At 46.5% G+C, this 23,568-nt stretch overlaps 1 protein-coding gene and 1 long non-coding RNA gene across 5 annotated transcripts in view; both read right to left on the minus strand.

Moving 5' to 3' along the window:
- Positions 1 to 483: 483 nt before the first annotated feature.
- On the minus strand, positions 484 to 5,530 carry LOC145554063 (uncharacterized). Of its 2 annotated transcripts, none has more exons than XR_014090098.1 (2): positions 4,047 to 5,530; positions 484 to 3,640 (listed from the first exon to the last, which is right to left on the minus strand). It is a non-coding gene; the product is annotated as an uncharacterized LOC145554063 (long non-coding RNA). The 2 variants fall into 2 exon arrangements; XR_014090099.1 differs by having other exon boundaries at positions 484 to 3,653.
- A 3,033-nt stretch (positions 5,531 to 8,563) lies between these two features.
- Positions 8,564 to 23,568, minus strand: part of LOC103474097 (endophilin-B2) — a 17,317-nt gene continuing 2,312 nt past the window's right edge. Inside the window, exons 2-12 of one of the 3 annotated variants that reach the window (XM_081613328.1) lie at positions 20,847 to 20,988; positions 20,293 to 20,304; positions 20,040 to 20,168; positions 19,827 to 19,960; positions 17,903 to 17,995; positions 16,955 to 17,017; positions 14,053 to 14,076; positions 13,464 to 13,553; positions 12,794 to 12,894; positions 11,975 to 12,149; positions 8,564 to 9,751 (exon numbers count right to left, since the gene is read on the minus strand). In XM_081613328.1, coding sequence (XP_081469454.1) covers positions 9,644 to 9,751; positions 11,975 to 12,149; positions 12,794 to 12,894; positions 13,464 to 13,553; positions 14,053 to 14,076; positions 16,955 to 17,017; positions 17,903 to 17,995; positions 19,827 to 19,960; positions 20,040 to 20,168; positions 20,293 to 20,304; positions 20,847 to 20,988 — 1,071 coding nt within the window. In that variant the 3' untranslated portion in view covers positions 8,564 to 9,643. Of the gene's footprint in view, positions 9,752 to 11,974; positions 12,150 to 12,793; positions 12,895 to 13,463; positions 13,554 to 14,030; positions 14,077 to 16,954; positions 17,018 to 17,902; positions 17,996 to 19,826; positions 19,961 to 20,039; positions 20,169 to 20,292; positions 20,305 to 20,846; positions 20,989 to 23,568 lie in introns of those variants that run through there. The other 2 variants (XM_081613329.1, XM_081613330.1) reach the window with 2 other exon arrangements.

A 23,568-nucleotide genomic window follows, 5' to 3' on the forward strand; every position in this document is an offset into this window, starting at 1 on the left:
CTAAATAACATGGTGTAGCACTTTAGCGTTAGCTTCTGCTAAACATGTTGGTGTAGCACTTTAGCGTTAGCTTCTGCTAAATAACATGTTGGTGTAGCACTTTAGCTTTAGCTTCTGCTAACCACTGCCGACCTCTGGCTTGTCGAGTTCAGGCTACTTTAGGTCAAAGGTCAGTGAGGATTAGCAGGCGTTCGGTGGCAGGAAGCCGATCGATTGGTGGATCATCTGATCAGAATCTCCACTGATCCAATCTTTTGTTTTGGTTCCAGAACTGAGAAACTGAATGTTTAGTTCTGGTCAGAAACGTCCGGCGGATCGTATCTGACGAACCGGAACCAGAAACCATCAGGTCCAAACGGGAACTGGACCCAGACCCGGGTCGGATCCAGAACCTCCTCAGGGACTGAACCTTTAGCAGGTTGAGCTCCTGCAGACGTCCGTCATGATGAAACATCGCTGCTTTTCAATAAACACAAATGAGAGTTCAAGAAAGAATCTGTTTTATTTCAGCCGGATGCTAACTGCTAACTGCTAACTCTAGTGAAGTTTCACAAACAGCTGTTAGTAAAAATCTCATGTCACACACAGTGGTTAGCAACGCTACCTAAGAAGCTAGCGGTGCTAATGCTACATTTTTTTCAGCATTAGCAAAAATGCTAAATGAAAAATTAGCTCCACTATTAGCGGTACAGACATTTATGCTAATAGAAACTCAACATAATTGTGTTTTTTCCCCCCAGTGGGTCATAAATGCTCCTGTTTATGCTGTTTTAGTTGAGAATATTTAAAATATTCAACCGGAAATACATGGAGGCAACGCCACGCGACATGCTAACGGCTAACGTTAGCAACGCCCGGTGCTGATTGGGTGAAATCTGAAGAGCAGAGGTGTTAGCTTGTACGGTGGAGCCATTTTGCTCCACTGTTTATCAACGAATATTTAAATATCTCCGGTGTTTGAACCCATGATGAATATTCAGTTGGGATTTTTTCTTTCCTCTCAGGTTTTTTGACGTTTCGGGTTTAAAACCGACGATTTTTTATCTTTTATTAACAGACTTTAAAACATCCGGAGCTCAGATTTCAGTTATTTTAACTCGTTTTGTTTTCTACATTGACTTAAAATGTTTAACGAATAGGGAGTGATGACTAGAGTTGAATCTGGTTTGTGTTTTTCTACAGAACTAGAAATCAAATCAGATGAAGATGATGATGATAACTGCCCGGTTTGTCAGAAGGACAGTGTAGTTCCCTCCATGACCACCAGAGGGAGCCAGAGAGCTAAATATGAACCGCCAGAGTGAGAGGAAGAAAAACGTCCAGAGGTTTTTTTATGTGACTGTGAAGCTTCAGGTCAGAGGTCAGCCTGACCCTGGTAACCATGGAAATGAGCCGAGCAGGTGGGAACATGAGGGGGATCCCAGGACAGGGCCTTGGGGAACTCCATGTCACTTCCTGTCCGCTCTGAATTACTTCCTGTTCTTCGTGGTTCTGTTGGACCTCAGCGGTTCTGCAGACGCTTCGGATCATTTGATCATCAGTCTGATTCTCAGATCCAGGGAGGAAACGGATCGACTTTCCCTCAGACGAACAGCAGGCGGCCCAGAACCGACCGGGCCGGGACAGAACCAACAGGAAATGTAGCTGAAGCTAAAGCACAACACCAACAGGACATGTAGCTGAAGCTAATGCTAAAGCACAACACCAACAGGACATGTAGCTAAAGCTAAAGCACAACACCAACAGGACATGTAGCTGAAGCTAACGCTAAAGCACAACACCAACAGGGCATGTAGCTGAAGCTAACGCTAAAGCTAAAGCACAACACCAACAGGACATGTAGCTAAAGCTAAAGCACAACACCAACAGGGCATGTAGCTGAAGCTAACGCTAAAGCACAACACCAACAGGGCATGTAGCTGAAGCTAACGCTAAAGCTAAAGCACAACACCAACAGGACATGTAGCTGAAGCTAATGCTAAAGCACAACACCAACAGGACATGTAGCTAAAGCTAAAGCACAACACCAACAGGGCATGTAGCTGAAGCTAACGCTAAAGCACAACACCAACAGGGCATGTAGCTGAAGCTAATGCTAAAGCACAACACCAACAGGACATGTAGCTAAAGCTAAAGCACAACACCAACAGGGCATGTAGCTGAAGCTAATGCTAAAGCACAACACCAACAGGACATGTAGCTAAAGCTAAAGCACAACACCAACAGGGCATGTAGCTGAAGCTAACGCTAAAGCACAACACCAACAGGGCATGTAGCTGAAGCTAACGCTAAAGCACAACACCAACAGGGCATGTAGCTGAAGCTAACGCTAAAGCACAACACCCACCAACAGTGCATGTAGCTGAAGCTAACGCTAAAGCACAACACCAACAGGATATGTAGCTGAAGCTAACGCTCAAGCACAACACCAACAGGGCATGTAGCTGAAGCTAACGCTAAAGCACAACACCAACAGGACATGTAGCTGAAGCTAACGCTAAAGCACAACACCAACAGGACATGTAGCTGAAGCTAACGCTAAAGCACAACACCAACAGGACATGTAGCTAAAGCTAAAGCACAACACCAACAGGACATGTAGCTGAAGCTAACGCTAAAGCACAACACCAACAGGACATGTAGCTGAAGCTAAGGCTAAAGCACAACACCAACAGGGCATGTAGCTGAAGCTAACGCTAAAGCACAACACCAACAGGACATGTAGCTAAAGCTAAAGCACAACACCAACAGGACATGTAGCTGAAGCTAACGCTAAAGCACAACACCAACAGGGCATGTAGCTGAAGCTAACGCTCAAGCACACCACCAACAGGACATGTAGCTAAAGCTAAAGCACAACACCAACAGGACATGTAGCTGAAGCTAACGCTAAAGCACAACACCAACAGGACATGTTGCTGAAGCTAACGCTAAAGCACAACACCAACAGGGCATGTAGCTAAAGCTAACGCTAAAGTGCTATACCAACATGCTAGGTAGCATGTTTAGCTTGTGCTAGCTTCAGCCATCTTGTCCCTTAACGTATGTTAATGACACAATAGATTTTTATTCAGAATTAATCTGAAAAAATAAGTTTAGCGCAAGCTAAGCGCGCTACACATTTTCAGAGTTAGCAGGCGTGCTTAATAGTGCTAAGCTAAATGTTAGCTTGAGTGCTAGCGCATTACCGCACTGGGACGTGAACTCCTGCTTCCTGCCGTCAGCCGGTTCTGGTTCTACTGGAAAATGACCACGTGGGACCAGTTGGGTAAATTCTCACTCTGTGAGTAAAACAGGACAAATATTTGAATCTGTGTTACCCTAACCCCTCACCGAGAGGAAGAGTCCCTCCTCATCCTCATCATCCGGGAGATGAAGCAGCAGGAAGCCCGGATGCTGCGCCGCCGCCTCCATCTTCATCAGGAGAGCCGCCGTCCTCCGCCGCCCCGGCAGGGGGCGCCCTGCGGCGGCACCAGCACCGGGAGGGTTCACAGCATCCAGGCTGGTTCTGCTGACACGTCCCGGTTCGGTTCGGTTTCTAGAACCACCAGAACCTGCTCAGTTCATCAGAACCGCCTCCGGTGTCCTGAGAGAGTTCGAGTCGGTACGAACCGAACCGGACCGGACCGGACCGGACTTCCTGCAGAGACAGACTGATGAATGAAAATAAATCAACTTCCGCCTGGAGGTCTGAGGAGCCGCTGCAGAACCGAACCGAACCTGCTGTCCATATTTATGGATAAAATCCTTTTTAATAATCAGAAACCTGTGAACCTTCCTGGGTTCGGCCCGGTTCTGACCCGGTTCGGTCCGGAAATAACAGCAAAGATTGTAGTTTCACTTCTCAGCCTCATATTAATATGTATGAAGCAAATGCTAATTATTTAGCTCAGCTACGTTTAGTTAGCTAAAAATACTGAAGCTAAGTAGTTAGCATCACGCTAGTTAGCAGCTAAATATTTCCCCCAGGCGGAGAATTGATGACGTATATTGAAGCTAAATATGTAAATTAATTTGTATTTTGCTAGTGAAACATGTAAACTGACCCTCTGAGTTCATGACGTCACTTAAAAAGACTTTTTAAAACGAACAACCGAATCTTTGCTGTTGATGTTAGCTCATCTCTGCTAGCAAAGATGGCCGAACGCGACTTGGAGCGGCTTCCTGTCCACGTGACTAAAAGCGGGTGAAGTCAAACTCTTAAGATCTAAAGGGAACGTGAAGAATCTGTTTCTGTTCTGAACGTCGTCGCTGCCGCCATGACGGTTCCTCTGATGACGTAACGAGCGGAGCGTGACGATCCGCAGGGAGAAACACTTCCTCGTTTTCTTAAAGGAGACGCGCAGCTTTTCTCCTGCTGCGGCTCCGACGATCAAACTGAACTTCCTGTTCCGAGTCACGGTGGATGAATCGTTCGCCCACCGGCAGGAGAACGTTCCTCACCTTTAAAACTCCTCCAGCCGTTTTTCCTTTTTGTTGCTTTTACTAATCGATCATAAAAACATTTACTATAAAACTGATTCCTACTAAATAATGTCAATTAAATTCAGCCTCATTATGTGACCCAGGTGGCTGCCCACCGCTGGTCTAGTCAAATCCCTGAAGAGGCTTTTCATTTTAATTTTCTTTTTTTAAAAAAAAGTCACAGTTTTCTGTTAGGATTTGTTTTCAAGATTTAAAGCAGATTATGATCAAAATCACAGTGCGGGGCCACAAAGGGGCCCCCAGACCGCAGCTTGGACATCCTGCTGCGATGCGTTCAATGACCACTCCGACAACGCGCCGCCTGCGACACACATGCTGTTTATTGAACATCGATACTGGAGAAATGAGACGCCACAAAAACATCACATTTAACCAAAGAGTTAAAACACTGAAGCAACAAAACGACACTTTATTTACACACACACACACACACACACACACAGCGTGGTCCAGTCAAAGCCCGCGCTCCGATGAAAATCTGAATCTGTTCTGGTTAATCCAGTGAAACCAGTTTAATCTGAAAACCCAGACAGACAGACGGACGTTGCTGAGTCATGCTGACGAAAGCGGCGCTGAGTCGGCATTCACAGCCGAAACCAAACCCACTTCCTGTTTTCTAGGTTTCAGGGTGAAGCCGCTTCCTGTTTTCTAGGTTTCAGGGTGAAGCTGCTTCCTGTTTTCTAGGTTTCAGGGTGAAGCCGCTTCCTGTTTTCTAGGTTTCAGGGTGAAGCCGCTTCCTGTTTTCTAGGTTTCAGGGTGAAGCCGCTTCCTGTTTTCTAGGTTTCAGGGTGAAGCCGCTTCCTGTTTTCTAGGTTTCAGGGTGAAGCCGCTTCCTGTTTTCTAGGTTTCAGGGTGAAGCCGCTTCCTGTTTTCTAGGTTTCAGGGTGAAGCCGCTTCCTGTTTTCTAGGTTTCAGGGTGAAGCCGCTTCCTGTTTTCTAGGTTTCAGGGTGAAGCCGCTTCCTGTTTTCTAGGTTTCAGGGTGAAGCTGCTTCCTGTTTTCTAGGTTTCAGGGTGAAGCCGCTTCCTGTTTTCTAGGTTTCAGGGTGAAGCTGCTTCCTGTTTTCTAGGTTTCAGGGTGAAGCCGCTTCCTGTTTTCTAGGTGAAGCTGCTTCCTGTTTTCTAGGTTTCAGGGTGAAGCTGCTTCCTGTTTTCTAGGTTTCAGGGTGAAGCCGCTTCCTGTTTTCTAGGTTTCAGGGTGAAGCTGCTTCCTGTTTTCTAGGTTTCAGGGTGAAGCCGCTTCTTGTTTTCTAGGTGAAGCTGCTTCCTGTTTTCTAGGTTTCAGGGTGAAGCCGCTTCCTGTTTTCTAGGTTTCAGGGTGAAGCCGCTTCCTGTTTTCTAGGTTTCAGGGTGAAGCTGCTTCCTGTTTTCTAGGTTTCAGGGTGAAGCCGCTTCCTGTTTTCTAGGTTTCAGGGTGAAGCCGCTTCCTGTTTTCTAGGTTTCAGGGTGAAGCCGCTTCCTGTTTTCTAGGTTTCAGGGTGAAGCTGCTTCCTGTTTTCTAGGTTTCAGGGTGAAGCCGCTTCCTGTTTTCTAGGTTTCAGGGTGAAGCTGCTTCCTGTTTTCTAGGTTTCAGGGTGAAGCCGCTTCCTGTTTTCTAGGTGAAGCTGCTTCCTGTTTTCTAGGTTTCAGGGTGAAGCCGCTTCCTGTTTTCTAGGTTTCAGGGTGAAGCCGCTTCCTGTTTTCTAGGTTTCAGGGTGAAGCCGCTTCCTGTTTTCTAGGTTTCAGGGTGAAGCCGCTTCCTGTTTTCTAGGTTTCAGGGTGAAGCCGCTTCCTGTTTTCTAGGTTTCAGGGTGAAGCCGCTTCCTGTTTTCTAGGTTTCAGGGTGAAGCCGCTTCCTGTTTTCTAGGTTTCAGGGTGAAGCCGCTTCCTGTTTTCTAGGTTTCAGGGTGAAGCCGCTTCCTGTTTTCTAGGTTTCAGGGTGAAGCCGCTTCCTGTTTTCAGTCTCACCACTGACCCACACGTGAAAACACACTGAAAAACAAACCGTCACATTAATGCCGTCATACCTTCGGTTATGATGGCAGCAACAAATGAAAATGTTTCACGGTAAAACGAGGTCAGAGGTCAGATTCCTGGCTCTCGTGTTCACATGAAAACAAACCTTTAAAAGTTTTTTTACAGTCATTATTACTATGAATTCAGCTGCATATTTGTGGCATGTTGTTCTAAACCTCAGCAGCTCTGCAGAGTGATTAGATAATAGCTGTAATACATGACAGATGCGTCCTCAGGGGAGCGTGACATCACTTCCTGTCAGTTCACAGCAAACAGCTGCTGAGGACCAGAAAGTTAATAAATGGATCTTTATTTGCTTTAAAAGTCATATTTAGATCCAACTCGTGTGTTTAAATCATTTATGGGAGGATTTTCATTAATTAAAAATAAACTAAATAAATGTTCAAATCAGAATAAAATTTCATTAAACTGCATTAAATTTACTAGTACGAATGAAATCGTTATGTTTTAAATTTGGTCTGAACTCTGAATCAGCGACTAATAACATCTCACAGATAACAGGTCCTAGTCAAATCACAGCGTTTTTTTAGCTCTGGTTTCTGACCAAACAGCCATTATTTAATTTCCCCTTTTTTTTAAAATAACATTTTCCTGACAAACGAACTGATTCTAAATACATAAAGATGATTTTTGTGGCTGTAGAAATAATTTGAGTTTTTGGTTTAAAATAATCAAAACTGAAAAAGAAAAATGGAAATATTTTTAAACTGATTAGTTTTGTTTGGAGGGAAGCAGCTGCGGTGCTGTTAGCCTCCTAGCTAAGCGGCTAACCGGATCGTTCCTCTGAGCCGCCATGATGAAAATAATTTATCACCAATGAACGGCAACAGTTTGTGATCAACAAGCCACTAAATTAATTTATGTAAAGGTTTTCTATGGGGTTTTTTTTTATTGACACAGAAGAGAACACTCTAACCCACAAGCTAAGCTAGCTGCTACTGCTAAAGCTGCTAGCAGCTAGCTTGGTCTCTGTTGACATGTTGTGCAAACAAACACCAACACAAATATGCTACAATAATTAATTCAGTGAAAAAAAAAACTGATAGAAAACAGAAATATAAATAAGCGCTATACTAGCATCTTTAGCATTAGCTCCCTATTTTAGCTTGTGATTCGTCATGTTTCCGTCTCCTGAGCCAATCACCAGCTGAGTTTCAGATAAGAAGCTCAAACCAAACTAGACTCAATCATTTACAATCCAGAAAACCATTAAGACTTGCTAGCTTCCTGGTACGATGCTAACTGCTAATAGCGGCTAATTTATCAGCAGGTGATCATCCAGACACTGACGGAGCGAGAAAACAAGATGACTGACTGTATCATGTGAGATATTGACCCAATGACATTCAGCCAATCAGAACGTTGAATGTTTTCCAACTTGCAGACTGTTTAGACACCCGGCAGCCATATTGAATTTTGAGGTAAAATAAAACTTTCCAAACTTCTTGGTACTTTTCAGGTCATTTTTTTTTTAAAACTCAGATGTCAGAAACTTACAGTATGAAGAAAATAAAGTTTCTGATGGTGGAAAAACCCAAAAGTCGGAATTAAAACTGGGAAATTCAAAGTTCCAGAAACAGCCGTAAGTTCAGAATCCAAGATGGCTGCTGCACGTCGATGTAGCTGAAATCCGGTTTGCTAGCAGCTCTGATGGTTTGAGCTAAACATTTCCTTCAGTGTCAGAATGAATAAAATGGAGGGAAATGTTTTCATCCTGCTTTGCTACTAGCCGTTAGCACCAAAACAATTAGCTTACTGGTTTCCCGTTTGTAACTGGTGAGTTTTCCCAGAACGGAGCTCAAACTTCAGAGATAAAATCAAAACACATCGTTAGGCCACATTTACATCCACGTAGGGAATGACTGGGATGGGCCCCATACGGTACTGAGCACTGGTTGCATAACTGGTTGGTTTTAATGGCCTGGTTGGGTCTGATGCCGGAAGCCGATGGGTAAACTGGGACCCATAAAGACCGTTACTGACCCAACTGGGTCCCCAACTGTCTGAGCCCAGATCCACTTCGAACCCATCAGACCTGAGAAGAATCCGTATGGGGCCCAAAAACACGTTGGTGTGATTTAATGAACCAGATCAGATTCCTGGACACTTTCCTGGTTTCATCTGAGAGCGTCGCTAAAACAGTTCTGGTTTTTCTCCAAGGAGAGACGTCGGATAAAATCCCTGAACTGAATCTGAACTGAAACTGAACTGAGTCTGAACTGAATCTGAACTGAAACTGAACTGAAACTGAACTGAGTCTGAACTGAGTCTGAACTGAAACTGAACTGAATCTGAACTGAATCTGAACTGAAACTGAACTGAATATGAACTGAAACTGAACTGAGTCTGAACTGAAACTGAACTGAGTCTGAACTGAATCTGAACTGAGTCTGAACTAAAAATCTGAACTGAGTCTGAACTAAAAATCTGAACTGAATCTGAACTAAATCTGAACTGAGTCTGAACTAAATCTGAACTGAGTCTGAACTAAACATCTGAACTGAAACTGAACTAAATCTGAACTGAGTCTGAACTGAATCTGAACTGAATCTGAACTAAATCTGAACTGAATCTGAATCGAGTCTGAACTGAATCTGAACTGAGTCTGAACTGAATCTGAACTGAGTCTGAACTAAATCTGAACTGAATCTGAACTGAGTCTGAACTGAATCTGAACTAAGTCTGAACTAAATCTGAACTGAGTCTGAACTAAACATCTGAACTGAGTCTGAACTGAATCTGAACTGAATCTGAACTAAATCTGAACTGAATCTGAATCGAGTCTGAACTAAATTTGAACTGAGTCTGAACTGAATCTGAACTGAATCTGAACTGAGTCTGAACTGAATCTGAACTGAGTCTGAACTGAGTCTGAACTGAGTCTGAACTGAATCTGAACTGAATCTGAAATGAGTCTGAACTAAAAATCTGAACTGAAACTGAACTAAATCTGAACTAAATCTGAACCGAGTCTGAACTGAAACTGAACTGAATCTGAACTGAATCTGAACCGAGTCTGAACTGAAACTGAACCGAGTCTGAACTGAATCTGAACTGAGTCTGAACTGAATCTGAACCGAGTCTGAACTGAGTCTGAACTGAATCTGGTTCCGATGTTTCATCAGACAGGATGCTAACGGTCCATTAGCTTAGCAGCTCCAGGTAGGTCACAGGCACTTTGCCCTTGTCGTTGCCCCGCTCTCCCACCAGCCAATCAGGATCCATTCCTGGTACCGTGTAGACGGTGATGACCTGGACAGAAACCACACAGGAAAACGGGTCAAGACAATAAAACATCTACAAGCTGAAGGAAAGTTTCCAAAAGGAGCCAACCGACAGAACGACCAGGCAGAAATCAAACACCGGCCCTTTAAGAGTTTCACCGCTGTGTAAATGTATCACGTTCGCAACCTGAACTTGAAATTGGGCTTCTGTCTCTTTAAGAAGCTTCTGCTCTTCCTGAAACAATACAAGCTGAGAGAAAGAACGATAAACATCTTTAAACTAAAACCAGGAAACGGTTAATGATGTCATTATTTTCCGTTTCTGCTACGATTAATCCAGATTAAAGTCACTCACTGTTATCATTTGTATCATTTTATTTAGAAAACTGAAAAATCAACGTCTTGCATTTAACAGCAGCTGCGAAACAGAGAGTGAGAGCTGAGCGACTTCTGGATGAAACCAGCCCCTAGAGGCAGGTGGAGGCATTACTGATGGATCCCAGAGCAGACTCACTAGCCGATTGCCTCAATAAAATAAGTGAACTAAAAATCTGAACTGAAACTGAACTAAATCTGAACTGAGTCTGAACTGAATCTGAACTGAGTCTGAACTAAATCTGAACAGAGTCTGAACTGAGTCTGAACTGAAACTGAACTAAAAATCTGAACTGAATCTGAACTAAATCTGAACTGAGTCTGAACTGAATCTGAACCGAGTCTGAACTGAGTCTGAACTGAGTCTGAACTAAATCTGAACAGAGTCTGAACTGAGTCTGAACTGAAACTGAACTAAAAATCTGAACTGAATCTGAACTGAGTCTGAACTAAAAATCTCAACTGAAACTGAACTAAAAATCTGAACTAAAAATCTGAACTGAAACTGAACTAAAAATCTGAACTGAATCTGAACTGAGTCTGAACTAAAAATCTGAACTAAATCTGAACTGAGTCTGAACTGAATCTGAACTGAGTCTGAACTAAATCTGAACAGAGTCTGAACTGAGTCTGAACTGAGTCTGAACTAAAAATCTGAACTGAAACTGAACTAAAAATCTGAACTGAATCTGAACTGAGTCTGAACTAAAAATCTGAACTGAATCTGAACTGAGTCTGAACTAAAAATCTGAACTGAATCTGAACTGAGTCTGAACTAAAAATCTGAACTGAATCTGAACTGAGTCTGAACTAAAAATCTGAACTGAAACTGAACTAAAAATCTGAACTGAGTCTGAACTAAAAATCTGAACTGAAACTGAACTAAATCTGAACTAAATCTGAACTGAGTCTGAACTAAAAATCTGAACTGAATCTGAACTAAAAATCTGAACTGAGTCTGAACTAAAAATCTGAACTGAAACTGAACTAAAAATCTGAACTGAGTCTGAACTAAAAATCTGAACTGAAACTGAACTAAAAATCTGAACTGAGTCTGAACTAAAAATCTGAACTGAAACTGAACTAAATCTGAACTAAATCTGAACTGAATCTGAACTGAGTCTGAACTAAAAATCTGAACTGAGTCTGAACTAAAAATCTGAACTGAAACTGAACTAAATCTGAACTAAATCTGAACTGAATCTGAACTGAGTCTGAACTGAATCTGAACTAAAAATCTGAACTGAGTCTGAACTAAAAATCTGAACTGAAACTGAACTAAAAATCTGAACTGAGTCTGAACTAAAAATCTGAACTGAATCTGAACTAAAAATCTGAACTGAAACTGAACTAAAAATCTGAACTGAGTCTGAACTAAAAATCTGAACTGAAACTGAACTAAATCTGAACTAAATCTGAACTGAATCTGAACTGAGTCTGAACTAAAAATCTGAACTGAATCTGAACTAAAAATCTGAACTGAGTCTGAACTAAAAATCTGAACTGAAACTGAACTAAAAATCTGAACTGAAACTGAACTAAATCTGAACTGAAACTGAACTAAATCTGAACTAAATCTGAACTGAATCTGAACTGAGTCTGAACTAAAAATCTGAACTGAATCTGAACTAAAAATCTGAACTGAAACTGAACTAAATCTGAACTTAAAAAAATAACTTCATCTTCTTGTTGTATTTACATTGTTTTTATTGCGTATGTCATATTAGTGTGAATTAATATTAATTTTAAAATAATTTTTACAGTCAACAGCTGAATATCACATTTTCGTTCCCAGACGCTTCCCATCCTTCAACAGTTATATCGGACATCTAGTTATTGTGCGGTTCTGGTCGGGTTCTGGTCGGGTCACACTGACCTCGTCGGCCAGCAGGGACAGTTCGCTGGCGTCGTGAGCGTCGTAGTCGTACAGAACCTTGGCCTTCCTGGAGCCCGAGGCGCCGGGAGACAGGCGGCCGGACGGGAAGGCGGTCGGAACCGGATCGGGTCCGGCGCCGGGGTCAGGCGGGGGGCCGACGGCCGAGTTCGCACATCTGCAGCAAAACAAGCAAATATTCCCAGAAGGTCCAACCGACCCGATAATCTGAACCAGCAGCACAGAACCAGAGAAACCGTCTGATCTGGTTCTGAGGGATCAGCTCCCCCGACCCAGAAGGACTGACTGGACCCAGAGGAACTGAAAATCAGAACTAAATCTGAACTGAGTCTACCAGAGGGTTCAGATGTTTCATCAGACAGAATGCTAACGGTCCATTAGCTTAGCAGTCTTAACAGCTAATTGGACCCAGAGGATCTGACTGGACCTCTGAAGGTCCAGAATGTGTTGGATATGATGATTAAGTGAATTTAAATGAGCGCCTGACTGAAGTTGGATGCTCTGGCAGCATGTGGCGCTGCAGCCCCTACCTGTGCAGCCCCTACCTGTGCAGCCCCTACCTGTGCAGCCCCTACCTGTGTAGCCCCTACCTGTGCAGCCCCTACCTGTGTAGCCCCTACCTGTGCAGCCCCTACCTGTGCAGCCCCTACCTGTGCAGCCCCTACCTGTGTAGCCCCTACCTGTGCAGCCCCTACCTGTGCAGCCCCTACCTGTGTAGCCCCTACCTGTGCAGCCCCTACCTGTGCAGCCCCTACCTGTGCAGCCCCTACCTGTGCAGCCCCTACCTGTGCAGCTCCCTACCTGTGCAGCTCCCTCTGCAGGTCCTGCATGTAGTGATGACACTGAGCGAAGTACGTGGCCTGAGCCTCCGCAAAGTCCTGCAGACACCTGAGGTGGTTCAGCTGGAGGAAGAGGAGGAGGAGGAAGAGTTACAATCACACAGAGAAAACAAACGCTCCGGAGTGGCCTAGTCAAAGTCCAGCTAGCTGTTACTGCTGCCGAGTCAGCAGGTTCACGGTGCGAATACTTTTTCACTCAGGTTGGGTTGCAGAGATTTGGTTCCAACTGATTTTCATTCAGGTCACATCCAGACCCTGAATGACCTCAAAGGTCAAAAACTCAAAGTTTCTGATTCATCAGATTAAAACGTTTTAACGTCTGATCGGATTCAGACCTTCAGAAATGAAGACAGATCTGATTTGACAGATGGGTAATATCTCAGCAGTTCGATCTAAAGACCACATGAACGGCCACGGCGGGCCGGATTTGGCCCGCGGGCCTCCAGTTTGACACCGTTCTGCTTCAGATGACGGAATAAAATAAATATCGTCCATAATATCAAAGTTTACATTTAAGATAATAGAAACAGAAAGTAAACAACAGCAGTGACACGCTGACTCATCAGGTCCACCACCGGACCGGACCTAACCGGACCCGACCCGACCCGACTGGACCGGCGCCTCTGACTCACATGTGTGCTGCTGATCCCCTCCAGCAGCAGCCGGGTCACCTCCGCCTGCCGGTCGAACTCCGTCTGGGCCACACGCAGCTCCAGCTCCGCCTGGGGGGTGAGGGGGGTCACATTGAGACACAGACACACACACACACACACACACACACACACACACACACACACACATACACACACACACACACACACACACAAACAGATAGCCACGCAAACGTGTGTGTATCTTTGTGGGGACTTTCCATTGACTTTCATTCATTTCTACAGCCTAAACCTGACCTTTACCCTTTTCCTAACCCTAACCAAAACTCAATTCACACCTTAGTCCCAACTCTGACCCCTGACCCTAAAACAGGGTTTCCCCTTGTGGGGACCAGGCTTCGGTCCCACAAGGAGCAACTGGTCTCCATAACGTAGTGTCAGGAAAATCGTCCCCACAAGTTATTACAAACAAACGCACACGTACGTACACACACACACACACACACACACACACACACACACACACACACACACACACACACACACACACACACACACACACACACACACACACACACACACACACACCGTGTTTCTGCGGCGGCCTCACCTTGTCCACTTCCTCGCTCAGCAGCTGAGACAAACAGAACCAGAGAAACGTCTCAGATTAAATTCGTAGCTCAGCTTTCCACCATGAACCACCTGGACCGGCTCCTTGACCCGACCCGTTGCCATGGCGACGCAGGTCAGCAGCAAGAACCGGGCCAACCGGTTCCGATGTGGTGGCTTTCCCCCCACACAGGCTCACATATTTACATACACCCCAAAGAAGACGGAGTCCTCCATTTCTGATGATCCACTTTGTGGCAGTAGAGCTAGCAAAACATCCCTCAGCATGATGCTGCCACCACTGTGCTTGGTGAATGGTACAGTGTTTACTAGCAGTGGTGGGCAGTGCTAACCAGGAATCACAAACAATAGCTATGCTAATGCTAAAACACCAATATAATCATAAACTAATGCTAAAGAGCTAACCATAAACATTAGCTCCGCTAACGCTAACGCTGAGGTAGGAAACACCGCCACCTGCAGGTGGGAGGAGTTAGAGCTATGTACCGTAGAACTACAGCGATGCATTCTGGGTAAACAGCAAGCTAACTACCTGTTAGCAATCATGCCTTTAAAACAAAACAGCTAACAAATGCTGGAAAATCAATTTAGGGGAAGCTAAAGAAAGCGTTTCCAAAATGCTAACGCGCTAAGCTAAAAATTAGCTCTATTGTTAGCGGATTAGCAGAAGTTACTAGATAACTTCAGTTCTGTGTGTCAGAGCAGAAAAAACTTTTATTAAAATACTTTCACTTAAAATAAATGTATATTTCTCCTCTGGGTAAAGCATGAATCACAAAGATCCAGAAAGTGAGGATGAATCCAGAATGAATGGGTGAATGGAAACGGGATATTTTCAGAGAGATGAACAACATGGCGGCGTCTCGACGGGACGATCATTTCCAGGAACATGGCCGACCTTCCTGAGTGGGCGGATCCAGACGTTCAGCTGTAAATCAGAAACGGCTGCAGCTGCTCGAGGTTTACAGCGCCCCCTGTGTTAGACAGCTGCTATTACACAGCAGCGTGAAACTAAAAATTATCAAGATAAAGCCGATTATTAATGCTCTTCAATTCAATTCAGAAAATACTTTAGAAATCCCGAAATTAAATGTCATTCAAATATATTCAAAGACTCTTTGTGGATGATGATGCTGTAGCAGTCAGTCTCACAGTGTATTTGGAGATGCCTCTGACTGAAGACTGTTCTGACATGCTAACAGCTCAACGCGTCCTGGATGACATCATCAGCTTTGCGAATGTCCACTGAAGGAAACGACACAGAAACCTCTGAAGACGCTGAGAGCAACTTCCTGTTTCACCAGATGGAAACAAGATGGAGGATTTTAGCGGCTGGAGGATTTCTCTTTAGGCTAAAGACCAGGAGCCATTTCTGCTGCTAGCGCTAGGCTAGCACGTTATTTACCCAGAATGCCCTGCGCTGTAGTCCACTTCCTGCTTTTGGAGCGGTTTCCGGTCCGCTTGGCGTTCACATTCAAACCGAACCCAGACCGAGGTTTGGAGGACCAGAGGTCAGAGGTCGATCCGCGTTCACACCTCACCAACCGAACCGGACTGCGACCATGCAGACGGACCGGAGTAGTTGGGTTGCAGTGGACTGGACTCGGTTCTGATCTGTCCAGAACTTTCCTGCAGTTTCTCTAAAAGTTTCTCTGACTCTAAAACCAACAGACTGGACCTGCAGTTCTACCACCACCGGTTCTACGGGACACGGATCTAATCCGTTTATCGCTCCAACCTTCCTCTGCGCCGCCGCCGCCGCCGGGTCGGCCGCCGCCGCCGGGTCGGCCGCCGCCGGGTCGGCCTCCGGGCTCCAGCTTTCCCAGCCGCTCTGAAGCCGCATCACAGAAACAAACTGAAATGAGAACAACTGCTGGAAGATTTAGACCAGATTAAGTCCTCAGATTGAATCTATCCCTGGAATAATCCCACATCTGGTCCCAACCATCACGTATTCCTGGTGTTCCAGGCGGATCCAGATCAGATAATCCAGATCATCATGAAAAGTTTAGCGATATGCTAATGTCAGATTAAGTTTCTTTGAAATAAATGTTTTTATATTTAACCACTTTTTGGACAGAAGAAGAAATCGGTACCGGTCCGGATCGGATTCAGCAGGTCGGGTTTTACATATCGCTGATCGGCCAGAAACCCGGGATCAGTGCAAACAACAAAATCCTTTAGATCCTTCAGCTGCAACCAGAACCGGGGCGGTGCCGACCCGATCCAACAAGAACCGGGGCGGCGTCGACCCGATCCAACAAGAACCGGGGCGGTGTCGACCCGATCCAACCAGAACCGGGGCGGTGCTGACCCGATCCAACCAGAACCGGGGCGGTGCTGACCCGATCCAACCAGAACCGGGGCGGTGCTGACCCGATCCAACCAGAACCGGGGCGGTGCCGACCCGGAACGGTGGTAAAACCAACCAGAACCCACTGAGGGTCTGAACCAGAACACCTTCAAACCTGGAAGCGACGCATCAGAACCAGAACCAGAACCTGGGTTAACTTCATCTGCTGTGGGAACATTCCCGGATCAGAACCAGAACCAGAACCTGGGTTAACTTCATCTGCTGTGGGAACATTCCCGGATCAGAACCAGAACCATCCGACCCGTTTCATGATCAAACAGTAAAACGTGAACCTGGATTTATTCTCCGATCCTGGAGGATCTGGTGCAGGTTGAACACTGTAAAAACTAAAAACCCACTTCAGGACAAAACCAACTGTACAGGAAATAAAATGTCCACTTCCAACCTGGAAAATGTCTCGTTAGAAGTTAAATTATCTGCCAGTGAAAATGGTTTATATTTCACATCCCAGAGACGTCTGGATGTGACGGACTTCCTGTTTGTGAGCCAATCAGACGGCGGCTCTTACCGCCGACGCGCTGGCCGACAGGACGTAGTTCCTCGGCCGCGTCTCCTGGAAGTCCGGAGTCGCCTGGAGACAGAAGGAGAAACTTTGCGTCATTTCACATCTCAGCTAAATTTAAAAACGAAACGGAGGACAGGAGAGGTAAGTCTGGAGGGTAATGTCTCCCTCTGGTGGACAGCCACGGTACAACATGAACGTTTCATACAAATATTTGCAAATCTGGAGGGTAATGTCTCCCTCTGGTGGACAGCCACGGTACAACATGAACGTTTCATACAAATATTTGCAAATCTGGAGGGTAATGTCTCCCTCTGGTGGACAGCCACGGTACAACATGAACATTTAATACAAATATTTGCAAAAAAAAAGAATAAAAAAAGTGTAAAAATCCTATAATTTCTTAAATATTTTGAATATTTAAATTAAACTGTAAGAAATATATTCATAAAATAAATATGTAAAATAAACATAGTTCTGTCAATAACGTATTAAATACACAATGACACTAATTAAATTGTTAAATTAAGTTAAAAAAATTACTTAATTACGAGTTAGAACTGCGATATTAGTAAATATCTCATATTTCCTGCTCTGCGGTCCGTCATAAATAATTTATCTGCTGCTGTTACTCAGCAAACAGACGCCAACATCTGATTGGTTCACAAAAATAAATAAATAATTAATTTAAAGTTGGTGACGACCAGCAGAGGTTTGAACCGGTGGCGGAACTTCAAATAAATCAAATTATGAAAAGATTTTTACATTTAAACGAACAGAATAAACAAAATAAACCATGAAGTTGATTTTTTACAGTGTTTTGCTGCCAGTGATGAAACGTTCCTAACCAGGGGAGCAGCAGCACAGCGCCACCATGTGGGGCAGCGCCGCCACTGATGTTTCTATCGTTTCATTTGAGGTTCTGGCCCGTTAAGGGCCCGGTTCTGGTCTCACCGCTGCCTTGGCTTCGGCCTGCTTGGCTTTCTTCAGACGGGCTTTGCAGATGTCCAGGTCCAAACGCCGGTTCTCCAGGAGCCGCCGCTCCTTCTGCAAACACAGACAGAACCGGTGAGAAGACAGACCCGGTCCGGTTCTCTGGTTCTGATCCGGTTCTCTGGTTCTGATCTGATCTGGTTCTGATCCAGTTCTCTGGTTCTGATCCAGTTCTCTGGTTCTGATCTGATCTGGTTCTGATCCAGTTCTCTGGTTCTGATCTGATCTGGTTCTGATCCAGTTCTCTGGTTCTGATCTGATCCGGATCTCTGGTTCTGATCTGGTCTGGTTCTGATCTGATCTGGTTCTGATCTGATCCAGTTCTCTGGTTCTGATCAGGTTCTGATCCGGTTCTGATCCAGTTCTCTGGTTCTGATCCGGTTCTCTGATTTTGATCCGGTTTTCTGATTCTGATCCAGTTCTCTGGTTCTGATCTGATCCGGTTCTGATCTGATCCAGTTCTCTGGTTCTGATCTGATCCGGATCTCTGGTTCTGATCAGTTTCTGATCCGGTTCTGATCCAGTTCTCTGGTTCTGATCTGATCCGGTTCTGATCTGATCCAGTTCTCTGGTTCTGATCAGTTTCTGATCCGGTTCTGATCCAGTTCTCTGGTTCTGATCTGATCCGGTTCTGATCTGATTCAGTTCTCTGGTTCTGATCTGGTCTGGTTCTGATCCGGTTCTGATCCAGTTCTCTGGTTCTGATCAGGTTCTGATCCGGTTCTGATCCAGTTCTCTGGTTCTGATCCAGTTCTCTGGTTCTGATCAGGTTCTGATCCGGTTCTGATCCAGTTCTCTGGTTCTGATCCAGTTCTCTGGTTCTGATCAGGTTCTGATCCGGTTCTGATCCAGTTCTCTGGTTCTGATCTGATCCGGTTCTGATCTGATTCAGTTCTCTGGTTCTGATCTGGTCTGGTTCTGATCCGGTTCAGATCCAGTTCTCTGGTTCTGATCAGGTTCTGATCCGGTTCAGATCCAGTTCTCTGGTTCTGATCCGGTTCTGATCCAGTTCTCTGGTTCTGATCCAGTTCTCTGGTTCTGATCAGGTTCTGATCCGGTTCTGATCCAGTTCTCTGGTTCTGATCTGATCCGGTTCTGATCTGATTCAGTTCTCTGGTTCTGATCTGGTCTGGTTCTGATCCGGTTCAGATCCAGTTCTCTGGTTCTGATCAGGTTCTGATCCGGTTCAGATCCAGTTCTCTGGTTCTGATCCGGTTCTGATCCGGTTCTCTGGTTCTGATCCGGTTCTAAACCTCAGGTATCGAAGTGAACCAGTGGATCGCTGATTTTTCAGTTTTTGGTCGTTTCCGTCTTTGGGTTCAGAACCAGGAGAAATTCTGATCCAAACGGGTTTAAAGCTGGAGAAGCTTTTATTAAAAATATGTGATATTATTTTATCATTATTATTTATAATATTAAACATGTTCATTGAAACCGTCTCCATGTTGTGACAGATAATCTGAAATAAAACAACCAATCAGAGAGCCGCTGGGCTCTGATTGGTTGGAGGAGGAGCCAATCACCCCTCCTCCTCCCTGGCTCTCTGCTACGCTGCAGCTAGCGCAGCCCGTTATGGATGCTAAAGCTAGTTAGCATAGCCACTGACGATGACAAATAAATTGTTTTCCTATAACAATGAGTTGTTCCTGTCATTTAGCAGAGAGCACATGAGGTGATTGACAGCGCTAAGCCCCGCCTCCCGGCTCTGATTGGTTGTTTTCTTCAGACTAGCAGCCGAAGGGGCAGACGATCTGTTCACAGATCATCTCTCAGTTTTAACAAATATGCATAAAGTATACATGTTTAAATAAAAGTCACTGCAGCTTTAAAGGAGGACAGAGGACGGAAACCGGACCGGATCAGAACCGCACGCGGTCCAACTCACAGAGATGGTCCTCCAGTCTCCCTCCAGGAAGTTACGCAGCGGCGACAGGAAGGTGATGGCGGCCGTGTGGAGGAACTCCCGCTCGGCTCCGCCCAGCTTCCTCTGGTACTCCCCCACCGTGATGAGGGTGGTACCTGCAAGCGGGTCAACAGAACCGGGTCACACAGAACCAGAACCAGGCCCGGTTCTGATCGCACCGGGACCGTTCCTCACCGTACGGAGTGTCGGCTCCGAACTCCTTGGCGGCGTCCAGCATGAACTGGCCCAGCAGTTCGGCGTTGGTGGTTCTGGACGGGAGCTTCCGGTCCAGCTTGTCGTAGATGAACTCCTCGATCCGAGCGCCTGGTTCCGGACGGGAACGGAAGACAAGTCAGAATCAAACACTGGAAATATTCATAGGAACCAAATGAAATCTCCAGAACATTCAGAGCCCAGATGCATGCTGGGAAATGGAGGAAACTCCTACCTGTGTGATCGACTGAGGCATGAAGGAAAACAGAGGTTAGACGTCAGAACAGAACCGGTCCAGTTCATCGGTGAACAGAATCTCCGAATCTCCACCAAAAGTCACCAGGAACTTCAAAACACTTCCTCCAGGAAGTCAGGATTTCAAAATAAAATCGATCAAGCTGAATTTCTAAAGGTTTTCTACCAAAATGTCAACATTATGGATAAATAATATGCAGAGGTTCTGAATCTGGAGCCATAGAGGATCAGCTCTTCTTCTTCTTCTTCTTCTTCTTCTTCTTCTTGGTTTCCAGCAGGAACCGAAGCTAATGTGGTTCCTGGATCTGCTGCTAGAAGTTCTGTTACCTCCTGATTTACATTAACATCTAAATTATAACGTCAACATTAAATCGGGTCAGTGGTTGTGATTTTTCAAGCCACAGATTCAAACTTATTTAGCATTAGCTAAATAAGCTAATGTTTTAGCATTAGCTTCCATTAATTACCACGTTAGTGTAGCGCGTTAGCATTAGCTACAGCTAAATGCCCTGATGGCGGAACTGGACCACTCACTTGGGTTGGGCTGCAGCAGAACCTCCGTCTGCCTCAGGATCTTCTCGGTCCAGTTCTTGGTGGAGTCGGCTTTGGCCAGCAGGTTCTCCAGGTGAGGGTCCAGTTCGGTCTTCTCAGCCTGGCCCAGTTTCTCCTCTGTGAACTGAAACGCATCAAGGTCAACCGGCAACTTCCTGGAGGTCAACCGGCAACTTCCTGGAGGTCAACCGGCAACTTCCTGGAGGTCAACCGGCAACTTAACGGAGATCAACCGGCAACTTCCTGGAGGTCAACCGGCAACTTCCTGGGGATCAACCGGCAACTTCCTGGAGGTCAACCGGCAACTTCCTGGAGGTTAACCGGCAACTTCCTGGAGGTCAACCGGCAACTTCCTGGAGGTTAACCGGCAACTTCCTGGAGGTCAACCGGCAACTTCCTGGAGGTCAACCGCCAACTTAACGGAGATCAACCGGCAACTTCCTGGAGGTCAACCGGCAGGTCAACCGGCAACTTCCTGGAGGTTAACCGGCAACTTCCTGGAGGTCAACCGGCAGGTCAACCGGCAACTTCCTGGAGGTCAACCGCCAACTTCCTGGAGGTCAACCGCCAACTTCCTGGAGGTTAACCGGCAACTTCCTGGAGGTCAACCGGCAACTTCCTGGAGGTCAACCTGCAACTTCATGGAGGTCAACCGGCAACCTCCTGGAGGTTACCCGGCAACTTCATGGAGGGTAACCGGCAACTTCCTGGAGGTCAACCGGCAACTTCCTGCAGAGCGTCAGTCCGGTCCAGAGCGTCGGTCCGCCAACTTCATGGAGGTGAACCGGCAACTTCCTGGAGGTCAACCGGCAACTTCATGGAAGTCAACCGGCAACTTCCTGGAGGTTAACCGGCAACTTCCTGGAGGTCAACCGGCAACTTCCTGGAGGTCAACCGGCAACTTCCTGGAGGTCAACCGGCAACTTCATGGAGGTTAACCGGCAACTTCCTGGAGGTCAACCGGCAACTTCCTGGAGGTCAACCGGCAACTTCCTGGAGGTCAACCGGCAACTTCCTGGAGGTCAACCGGCAACTTCCTGGAGGTCAACCGGCAACTTCCTGGAGGTCAACCGGCAACTTCATGGAGGTTAACCGGCAACTTCCTGGAGGTCAACCGGCAACTTCCTGGAGGTTAACCGGCAACTTCCTGGAGGTCAACCGGCAACTTCCTGGAGGTTAACCGGCAACTTCCTGGAGGTCAACCGGCAACTTCCTGGAGGTTAACCGGCAACTTCCTGGAGGTCAACCGGCAACTTCCTGGAGGTCAACCGCCAACTTAACGGAGATCAACCGGCAACTTCCTGGAGGTCAACCGGCAGGTCAACCGGCAACTTCCTGGAGGTCAACCGGCAACTTCCTGGAGGTCAACCGGCAACTTCCTGGAGGTCAACTGGCAACTTCATGGAGGTTAACCGGCAACTTCCTGGAGGTCAACCGGCAACTTCCTGGAGGTCAACCGGCAACTTCCTGGAGGTCAACTGGCAACTTCCTGGAGGTCAACCGGCAACTTCCTGGAGGTCAACCGCCAACTTAACGGAGATCAACCGGCAACTTCCTGGAGGTCAACCGGCAGGTCAACCGGCAACTTCCTGGAGGTCAACCGGCAACTTCCTGGAGGTCAACCGGCAACTTCCTGGAGGTCAACTGGCAACTTCATGGAGGTTAACCGGCAACTTCCTGGAGGTCAACCGGCAACTTCCTGGAGGTCAACCGGCAACTTCCTGGAGGTCAACCGGCAACTTAACGGAGATCAACCGGCAACTTCCTGGAGGTCAACCGGCAACTTCCTGGGGATCAACCGGCAACTTCCTGGAGGTCAACCGGCAACTTCCTGGAGGTTAACCGGCAACTTCCTGGAGGTCAACCGGCAACTTCCTGGAGGTTAACCGGCAACTTCCTGGAGGTCAACCGGCAACTTCCTGGAGGTCAACCGCCAACTTAACGGAGATCAACCGGCAACTTCCTGGAGGTCAACCGGCAGGTCAACCGGCAACTTCCTGGAGGTTAACCGGCAACTTCCTGGAGGTCAACCGCCAACTTCCTGGAGGTCAACCGCCAACTTCCTGTAGAACCGCCAACTTCCTGGAGGTCAACCGGCAACTTCCTGGAGGTCAACCGGCAACTTCCTGGAGGTCAACCTGCAACTTCATGGAGGTCAACCGGCAACCTCCTGGAGTTACCGGCAACTTCATGGAGGGTAACGGCAACTTCCTGGAGGTCAACCGGCAACTTCCTGCAGAGCGTCAGTCCGGTCCAGAGCGTCGGTCCGCCAACTTCATGGAGGTGAACCGGCAACTTCCTGGAGGTCAACCGGCAACTTCATGGAAGTCAACCGGCAACTTCCTGGAGGTTAACCGGCAACTTCCTGGAGGTCAACCGGCAACTTCCTGGAGGTCAACCGGCAACTTCCTGGAGGTCAACCGGCAACTTCATGGAGGTTAACCGGCAACTTCCTGGAGGTCAACCGGCAACTTCCTGGAGGTCAACCGGCAACTTCCTGGAGGTCAACCGGCAACTTCATGGAGGTCAACCGGCAACTTCCTGGAGGTCAACCGGCAACTTCCTGGAGGTCAACCGGCAACTTCCTGGAGGTCAACCGGCAACTTCCTGGAGGTCAACTGGCAACTTCATGGAGGTTAACCGGCAACTTCCTGGAGGTCAACCGGCAACTTCCTGGAGGTCAACCGGCAACTTCCTGGAGGTC

The sequence above is a fragment of the Poecilia reticulata genome, chromosome 12 (assembly GCF_904066995.2).
Source record: "Poecilia reticulata chromosome 12, P_reticulata-male-v2, whole genome shotgun sequence".
In the NCBI taxonomy this organism is placed as follows: domain Eukaryota; kingdom Metazoa; phylum Chordata; class Actinopteri; order Cyprinodontiformes; family Poeciliidae; genus Poecilia; species Poecilia reticulata.